Source organism: Triticum aestivum, chromosome 7A (assembly GCF_018294505.1).
Source record: "Triticum aestivum cultivar Chinese Spring chromosome 7A, IWGSC CS RefSeq v2.1, whole genome shotgun sequence".
NCBI lineage: Eukaryota > Viridiplantae > Streptophyta > Magnoliopsida > Poales > Poaceae > Triticum > Triticum aestivum.
The window spans coordinates 117701041-117710665 of NC_057812.1; the positions used below are offsets into that span (position 1 = coordinate 117701041).

The 9625-nt window shown below is 47.7% G+C and overlaps 1 protein-coding gene across 1 annotated transcript; it reads left to right on the forward strand.

Moving 5' to 3' along the window:
- Nucleotides 1-7142: 7142 nt before the first annotated feature.
- Nucleotides 7143-9458, forward strand: LOC123151061 (glycine-rich cell wall structural protein 1.0). Its single transcript, XM_044570842.1, has 4 exons — nucleotides 7143-7181; nucleotides 7889-8384; nucleotides 8476-8703; nucleotides 8796-9458. The coding sequence occupies exons 2-4, from the start codon at nucleotides 7895-7897 to the stop codon at nucleotides 9158-9160; spliced, it is 1083 nt and encodes a 360-aa protein (XP_044426777.1). The 5' UTR covers nucleotides 7143-7181; nucleotides 7889-7894; the 3' UTR covers nucleotides 9161-9458.
- Nucleotides 9459-9625: the final 167 nt, after the last annotated feature.

Here is a 9625-nt window from a genome sequence, read left to right on the forward strand (position 1 = left end):
ATAATCCATGAGAGGACGCCTCCCTACTCACCCCAGTCAAATGGGGTAGCCGAAAGAAAGAACCGAACTCTAACTGATATGGTTAACACCATGTTAGACACTTCGGGTCTATCCAAGGAATGGTGGGGGGAGGCGCTAATGACTGCGTGTCATGTCCTAAACCGAGTTCCCACAAAGCATAAGACCATGACTCCATTTGAGGAATGGGAAAGGAAAAGGTTGAAACTCTCTTACCTACGTACTTGGGGTTGTTTGGCGAAAGTCAATATACCAATTCCCAAGAAGCGCAAGCTTGGACCAAAAACCGTGGATTGTGTTCTTCTGGGCTATGCTTTTCATAGCATCGGCTATAGATTTTTGATAATAAAATCTGAGGTATCCGACATGCATGTTGGTACGATTATGGAATCAAATGATGCAACTTTCTTTGAGGACATATTTCCTATGAAGGATATGTCGAGTTCATCAAATCAGGAGATACCTACTCCATCTAGTGAGGAATTCACTGTAATTCCTGAACCCACCATTGCGATGGAACACGTTGAGAATCCTGTTGAGGGTAACAATGGAACTCCTGTGAGGAGTAAGAGACAGAGGACTGCAAAGTCTTTTGGTGATGATTTCATTGTGTACCTCGTGGATGACACACCCAGGACTATTTCAGAAGCCTATGCATCTCCTGATGCTGACTACTGGAAGGAAGCTGTACGTAGCGAGATGGATTCCATCTTAGCTAACGGTACCTGGGAGATCACTGACCGTCCTTATGGGTGCAAACCTGTAGGATGTAAGTGGGTGTTCAAGAAGAAGCTTAGACCTGATGGTACGATTGAAAAGTACAAGGCACGGCTTGTGGCCAAGGGTTATACCCAGAAAGAAGGTGAAGACTTCTTTGATACTTACTCACCCGTGGCTAGACTGACCACAATTCGGGTGCTACTATCACTGGCTGCCTCACATGGTCTTCTCGTTCATCAAATGGACGTTAAGACGGCTTTCCTCAATGGAGAGTTGAAGGAGGAAATTTACATGGATCAGCCAGATGGTTTTGTAGTACCTGGTCAGGAAGGAAAGGTGTGCAAGTTATTAAAGTCTTTATATGGCCTTAAACAAGCTCCTAAGGAGTGGCATGAGAAGTTCGAAAGAACATTAACTGCTGCCGGCTTTGTAGTAAACGATGGTGACAAGTGCGTGTACTATCGCTATGGTGGGGGCGAAGGAGTTATTCTTTGTCTGTATGTCGACGACATATTGATCTTTGGAACCAAACTTGATTTAATCAAGGAGGTTAAGGATTTCTTATCTCGCTGTTTTGAGATGAAGGATCTAGGAGTAGCTGATGTTATCTTAAACATCAAGCTGTTGAGAGATGAGAATGGTGGGATCACACTGCTTCAGTCTCATTATGTGGAAAAGGTCTTGAGTCGTTTTGGGTATAGCGACTGCACGCCTTCTCCAACTCCATATGATGCTAGTGTGTTGCTTCGAAAGAATCGACGGATTGCTAGAGATCAACTGAGGTATTCTCAGATTATTGGCTCGCTTATGTATTTGGCGAGTGCCACGAGGCCTGACATCTCTTTTGCTGTGAGCAAGCTGAGTCGGTTTGTGTCAAAACCGGGAGATGATCATTGGCATGCGCTTGAGAGAGTTATGCGCTATTTGAAAGGCACCGCGAGCTATGGGATTCACTACACCGGGTATCCAAGGGTACTGGAGGGTTATAGTGACTCAAACTGGATATCTGATGCTGATGAGATTAAGGCCACAAGTGGTTATGTTTTTACACTTGGTGGTGGCGCTGTTTCCTGGAAGTCTTGCAAGCAGACCATCTTAACGAGGTCAACTATGGAAGCAGAACTCACAGCATTAGACACTGCCACTGTTGAAGCAGAGTGGCTTCGTGAACTCTTGATGGACTTACCTATGGTTGAAAAACCAATACCCCCTATCCTGATGAACTGTGATAATCAAACTGTGATCGTCAAGATAAACAGTTCTAAGGACAATATGAAGTCCTCAAGGCATGTGAAGAGGAGACTAAAATCTGTCAGAAAATTGAGGAACTCCGGAGTTATTACGTTGGATTATATCCAAACGTCGAAAAACTTGGCAGATCCCTTCACAAAGGGTCTATCACGTAATGTGATAGATAATGCATCGATGGAGATGGGTTTGAGACCCACCGCATGAGTTGTCCATAGTGGTAACCCACTCTATGTGATCGGAGATCCCGTGAAGTAGAAGTGGGAGACAAGCTGTTGGTCAGCTGGGAGGAGAGTATCCCTATATTAATTATCCCACTCCGTGAAGATGCAATACTCTCCTGATCTGCATGGCAGGTTGATACTTATCTTAATGTGTTCCAAGTGGCTTATTCGGGTAAGCAGAGATGTTGTCCTGCAGAACATCTTCTGAGGAACACACCTATATGAATTTGACTGTTAACGTCGCAGTCTGTGAGAATTGGGTGTTCTCTAATAAATTCATGAAAGGCCCTGGAGTATGACGTATACGCTCCACCCGCGGGGAAGCCTTGCGGCAGCCCAGTATCGGTCAAGAATTTGTGTGAAACTAGTTTCACAGAAAACTTGTAGTTCAAGGCATAGTCCACTATTCAAGTTGTGATCTAGTGTAGCATAAATTTCTAAGTGGAAGTTCAACTTCACAGTCTCCACTAAGCACCGATATATAAAACAATGTTTTGGAACTAAATGATGAGATGTGCCAATGAGACTTTGTGGGGGATTGTTGGAATTTTGCTAGTAGGCCTTTGGCCCAAAGCCCAACTAAAATTCTGAAATTCTCTTGGCCCATTCATGCACACATGTGAGTGGAGTGAGTGAGGCTAAAGTTTAGTCCCACCCCGGAAGTTGAGAGAGAGTTGCACCTCTTTATAAGGTGAGCTCTTCTACCACTTGTATGAGCATGAGAAGAGGAGACCTACACGCGCGCTCCTCCTCCTCGCTCGCCTCGCCACGCACGCCGCGCCGCGGGTTGCGGGATTGAGCCGAGCCGAGGACAGAGCTATGCACGTTGTCTATATTTTTGCTGCATGGGAAAATTAATGAGTCATTAATTAATAATTAACGGACGCGTTAATTACTGAACCGTTTCCGATTCTTTTGGATCGTGACGACTCGGACGTGGGGTTTACTCCCACGACCTACCCGGCCCGCACTATATAGTCAGGCAGACGTCTACCCTAGCCGCCGCCGCTTCGTATGGTTTCTCACCACCGTTCCAGATCATTGCGCCGCCAAGCAAGTCTTCTCCATCCCTCCTTCCGGCGTGCACCGCGAGAAGGGACAGCAGGCCTCCGGAACCCCGCCTCTTGTGATCCTGTACGGGAGAGGGGCGATCAGGTTTTTGGGGAGCGCACTCGCGCGACTGCTGGCAGCGACGACTTCGCGAACGACGACTTCTTCCCCGACCTCGGCAACCTCGTCCTCGACGACATGGGCGACAACGTCAACGCTGGCGGTGCTGCACCCGCTGCACCGTATGTGATTCTATCCTTCCTGTTCGAGATCGTGGTAGAATTCATGCTTCTAGTATGTGCCCTAGATGTGATATGTTCATCTGCTATGCTAGTTCGCATGATTAGTTTAATCTCTGCTGCTGTGGTCATGATTTATCTTCTGTTTATTCGGATTAAATCTCGTAGTAATTTGCTCATATTTCCAACATTAACATCTCCACCGAAGCTCCGTGCAAGACGAAGCCGCTTCACCTCCTGCCTCTGACTTCCAGCACTACTCCACAAACGATGCTCCCAAGAGAGAAACGACACCGCAGTGCCGCCATCGTCTGATCTGGAACACCAGATTCTAGGGTTTCCCCCAGAGCAGCACGAGTGGCTCGACAGTAGTTACACGACGATGCCTCCATCAAGGTAACGGCGTAGAACGCTGCCATCGCCTGCAAACGGCTCGGTTTTCACCAGCAACCATGTCTCTCCAACTCGCAGCCGGGACTGGATGATGGATCTCAAGATCCGATCACCAAGCCTCTGGCCGGCCATCTCTGACGAAGAAGATGACCACCACCGTTGGCCAGTGAGACGACGCGAGATGAAGTAAGGCGCTGCCAGCGTGCATCTTGGCCAGCACCACCGGCGCTCGGCCCGTCCCAGACCACGTCTCTTGGCCGAGGGCAACGACAAGCGCTGCCACGACAAGGACGCAGACCGGAAGCCCAGATCTGGCCCACCCGCGCGCCGCCACGTGGCCACCACCAAGCGCCATTCAGGGGCCGCCGCGCCACCGTGAGGGACGCCGCCCCACGGGCAGCAGGCGCCAGCCACCGACGTAACACCGCCGCGCGCCACCGGCCGCCATGAAATCTGCGCGAGAACGACAAGGACGCCCCGCCGCCACCTTATCTGGGGACCACGCACATCAACAACGAAACGGATGGTAGACATTTTAAGCTCAGCCAATCTTCCCGGTGTCAGGCTGTGAGCATCATGGCATGCTACACGTGAGAGCAATATAGATGTACAACTACATGAGGTGCTTGTCTGTAGAGAAGCGACTCGCAGATATAGCTTGCGTCACACGGGCACAACTCTTCCGGGTTGATGATGGATGAAGTGAGCACGTCAGAAACATGTTCGTGATGCAACAACCTCAGAATGGAGGCAAAGATGGCGTTGGATATAAGTTAACCAGGAAGTTATTGCGGCCTAAGCCTCAGCGGATTGAGTTGCTTTGGAAAGAGATTTGGATTTTATTTTATTCTCATGTGAAGGGAATTAGATCTGGGTCTTTGGCAGAATATCAAATTCAAACGTAATTCAGCGAACTCAGTAGTCGATCCAAACTGTGTCCTAGCAGCACACTAGCTAACCTTTAGCCATTTCCTAATACCTCCCAGTCCCGGTGTATTACTTGTGCCTCTCTCGATGTTTGCAAAAGTATCTATCTATAATATATACCCTCTGTATGCTGGCCAATGTCCATTGGGATTCCCTCGCGCACTATACCACAACAAAGAATCAAGTTCCATTGTGCACTAGCAATGCATATAGCCAAGTATATATATTCTATGTTACTGATATTTCTCGGCGCCCAGGGGCGTCTCTTCTCTTCACCTTCCTGACGGTTTCTAAGTTCACAAAGAGTACCTATCGGTGAAACCTGCCCATCAGGGTTCAAGTCTCGACGACTTTACCTAGATGTTTGCATTTTCCTAGATTTATTTCAGAATTAAACAGTGTTATTTTTTCAGTGGTAGGCGACGTACGTATCCGTTGATATATAACAAGGCGCCTATAGTGAATTCCCCAGTCACGTGATCTGTTGGTATAGCACAGTCTCTCAAAGATGCTCAACCTATCTTTATGAAACCTAGTGGTTATTATTTGCATGTAATCCACGTAGCTGGGACGAGACAAGTGTAAGGAATTCCCCTGGCAATGGAGGGATAGACTAGAATATATCTCAATGACGATGATGACCGAATACGAATAACAGAGCATCAAGACCTGCATTGGCTAGTAAACGGAAGAATCTATATCAACTCGATCTTCTGGGAATATTGCATTGGTAATATAAGGCCCCGATGCATGATTATCGTTTTTCGTTAGTGCCACTAGGCTATCTAGCGCATCACTATTGGTTCAAGGCAGATCAATCGTTGATCTGGCAATCTGGCATATAGTGGCAGGGCAGCTGTTGAGCTGATAGTGCCTAACCAACTGAGCTATTGCTCAGTTCGGCCGAGATCATCAAATTAATCAAAACCTATCCATCCACGAAGGCCAAATCACAACAACCTGTGGTTAGGTTACTTGTATCCACCACCCGGGTTCTCAAGCCCCCAAAATTAGTATGGCAACTTATTTATTTGTAGATTTATTTGCAGCGACAGACCGCCCCATAATAAACCATCATTGCCAAGTCCAAACCATGCGTCACTGCTGGTTTTGAGAATTGGCAGTGGACAAGCAATGTTATCACCGATTCCGGGCTAAATCAACAGTGATAATAGTAGTAATTTACTTACGGACTAAGTCTCTCGAAATCTAGAAAAATGAATATTGCTGCAATTAAAACTGAGAGCGAGGTATCTTACTTATAATAGGAGTTTCATGTCCAATCCTAAAAAAACTATAGTGATTTTGGTGAAGAGTGCCGCCCGCAACAACGGAGAGAAGCAATAGGAAGAAAAAAGGAGTGAATGCTCGGGTTGGAGGAAGGGGAAACATGGTTTTATATTGTGTAGAACCATTACTGCTAGTTCAACCTAAAAAATGACGGTGAGCTAACACCAGTTCTTGGCACAAATCTGTATTGTTAAGCACCACGTCACTGCCGGTTCGTGTCTAACTTAAACCTGCAGTGATTATAGGGCTATCACTTCTACAGTAGTTCTAACCGGCTCAATCATTTGAGGGGGCTATGCTTTAGAAGCAGCAGAACTGGCGGACCACCTTGATTGCCTAACCTGTAGTAGTGCTTCCTCAATCCTGGGATCTATGACCCTAGTCTTTCAATATCTAGTTTTTTTATTGCATGGTAATACGTTCTCATTAATAAGATAAAGATTCAATAACAAGCAACATAAGCACCGACATTATAGGACTGAAGAGATATGATAATCCTACGCAAAGTCCAGCGCATGTCCCTCTCCATCAAGGAAAAGGAGACAAATCAGCTCTTCACAAAAGCTCGACGCGACTTCATCTCTGATCAGCAACCTTACGGACCTTCAAAATAGTTTGCCTGAAGCAGAACCATTGCCGTTGAAAGAATCAGACCGAGGCAACGTGTCCCTGGACACCCCATCAAACTCCAGAGCTGACACCCCCGCACGACTACAAAGTGGATGGAGGAAACCAGAACTATCAGGCTCAAACCACCAACCCAGCACAAGCTGCACCTTCTTACAGCTATCACCGGCGAAAACTTATATTTAGAAACAGAGGAAGTAGTTGTGCACGCTTTAGTATTTACAAGATTGAGTATATGTGCGTATATATGTTTTGTTAAGAGAGAAAAGGTTATCTGGCCCAGGGAGTCACGGCATTAAGGCTGGGCCCAACAAGTCAGTCAGGTTGCACGGACCGTTGCTGGCCTCTTGGCCTATAAATAGCTGGGCAGTCCATCATCCATGGCACAACAGCTTCTTCCCCGGGAGAAAGAAAGAAGCTCTCCTCTCTCCATCGGTACAACAAGGTACTACGGGCCTGTTTCGATCTTCATTCGCTCGTTCCATGGCTTTATTTATTTTTCTGTTTCCGTCTTGTTAGATATACTTCATGCATGCATGCATGGTGACAGTTTTTAAAGTAAAAAAATGTGTGAATATTTTTTTTGTCAAGTAAAAAGAATATTAGTTGTTAGCACGAAAATTAGCGCAGAGTCAGTTACGTGAGCAAATCGCACGAGGGAGCCATCCACGATTGGAGATAGAAAAGGAAGGCATGCATGATTTGGGTGCTAACCCCACAAGAGGATTGGCCGCATCTTTTTATTTCCAAAAAAGTAACGATCCTTGGCTAGGCTTTAACTGTGCGTCCTACATTATGGGATTGCATGTAAATCCTAATACGCCTAAGATTTTGGGAAGGAGGGAGTAGCTGTTTAAGTAAATTGAAGATAAGGATATTACTTATTGTAATATTGTGCATAGGAAATCAGTTTGTATATTTGCATACACATGTGTATGTAAATATGTCTTGTTCTACCTACGTATAAGCGGCGTCAACCATATATTGCACGTTGATTAGTGATCATGTTGCTTCATTCTACTGCATGTAGTTGTGCGCGGATCAAGAACAGTAGTCACGTAGGTACGCGGTATACACACACACACACAATATAATTTTTTAATATATATATATATTAAAAAATTATGTTGCCTCCATCTAATTTGGCCACAGATCGAGATGGTGCCTGCAGCTGGTGGCGCTGGTGGCACGAATAATGTTAATGGTGCTAATGGTGGCGCTGGTGGCACGAACAATGTTTCCGGTGCTGCTGCACCGCTGGCCGATTCTTGCCGCAAGCCGCAGCAGCAGCTGCCAACGGTGAAACATCAGTATGCGGAACAATACGAGTATGCATACCCAGCAGCACCGCCATACAGCGGCCCTCCAAAGCCGCCGCCGGCGTATCGCTATTGCTATGGGTATGGTGGACGTGGTTCTGGTGGGTACGGCTACAGCTACGACTACCCCGAGCCCGATGGTATTTGGGATGAACCTGATGGTGCATACGGCGGCGGCAGATACCACCCACCACAGCCGCCGTATTATCATGGCGGCGGTCGTGGTGGGTATCCTTCTCCTCAGTTTGGTCGGGGAGTTGGTGCTGGTGGCTATAGCTGCTACGGCGGTGGCGGTGGCGGCTATCCTCCCAGTTCATTTCCGTCTGTAGGTACCATCGATACTATGATGCATGTAGCAGCTCAACACACACTACTCATATCACTCAGTTAGTTGTTGTGCTGATTGATGGCTCGATTCAGGAGGAGGAGGCGGCGGCTGTGATGGTGGGGTCAGCAACGCTTACGGAGGGCCGCCGCAGGAGAAGCCGCGGATGAGCGTCGGGTGGGTAGCCGCCGGGGGTGCTACCGCCTATGGAGGGTACCAGCACCACATGGGCGGTCGTGGTGGGTATGGTGGAGCTGGTGCTGGTGGCTATAGCTACCACGGCGGTGGCGGCGGCGGCGGCTGTGGTTATCCTCCGACTGCAGGTATGATCGATACTTATGATGCATGTAGCAGTTCGACACACACTACTGATACCACTCACTCAGTTGTTATGCTGACTGATGGGTCGATTCAGGAGGAGGAGGCGGCGGCGGTCATGGGGTCAGCAACCCCTATGGAGGGCCGCCGCAGCAGAAGCCGCACATGAGCGCGGGGTGGCTAGCCGCCGGAGCTGCTACCGCCTACCACGGAGGAGGAGGGCATGGGTACAGGCATGGGCACGGAGGATACGACGACGGCTGTACTTGTTGCGGCGACGGTTACGGTTATGGCTGCCGTGGTTGTGCCCCCCATATGCATATGCGAGGCGAGTTCGAGCACCAAGAGCACACCAATATCAAATACACTGTTCATCCCGACGGTAAGTGCAATGACGCTGCCAGCGGCCCGCCCGTTACAGTGTTGGACAAATGTGCCAGCCAACCAACAAGCGGGGTTTAATATGGACGGACTCCAAGCTCATCACTGTACGGTATGTACACTACTCGATGAGCCTCGATCATCATACCAGATGAATGCCTTATACTCATCCGTCATGTACGTCCTAAACATTACATATATGTATCTTGTGTTAGGGAATAAAACTATATGTACGTACTTATATGTAATGTAAGCCAGGAGGCTACCAAACGGCGTTCTGGCGTTTTGTGTACGAGCGCTACTGTGGCCGTGCGAGCCATCACATGGTTTGTCATGCTAACAAGCACATGGAACTGAATGACGACCTTATATTGATTGATGTGTTTGTGCGCGCGCGTGCGCGTGCGTGTGCCTAGTGTGTTGATTCTATATATGTATGTGTCCACAGAATAATTGTCCAAAGATATTCCTTATTTCTGTTTGGGAAATCAATCCAAAGGCACCTTCCCGGGAAGGAATCTTTAGTGACCATTATTTTTCCACATT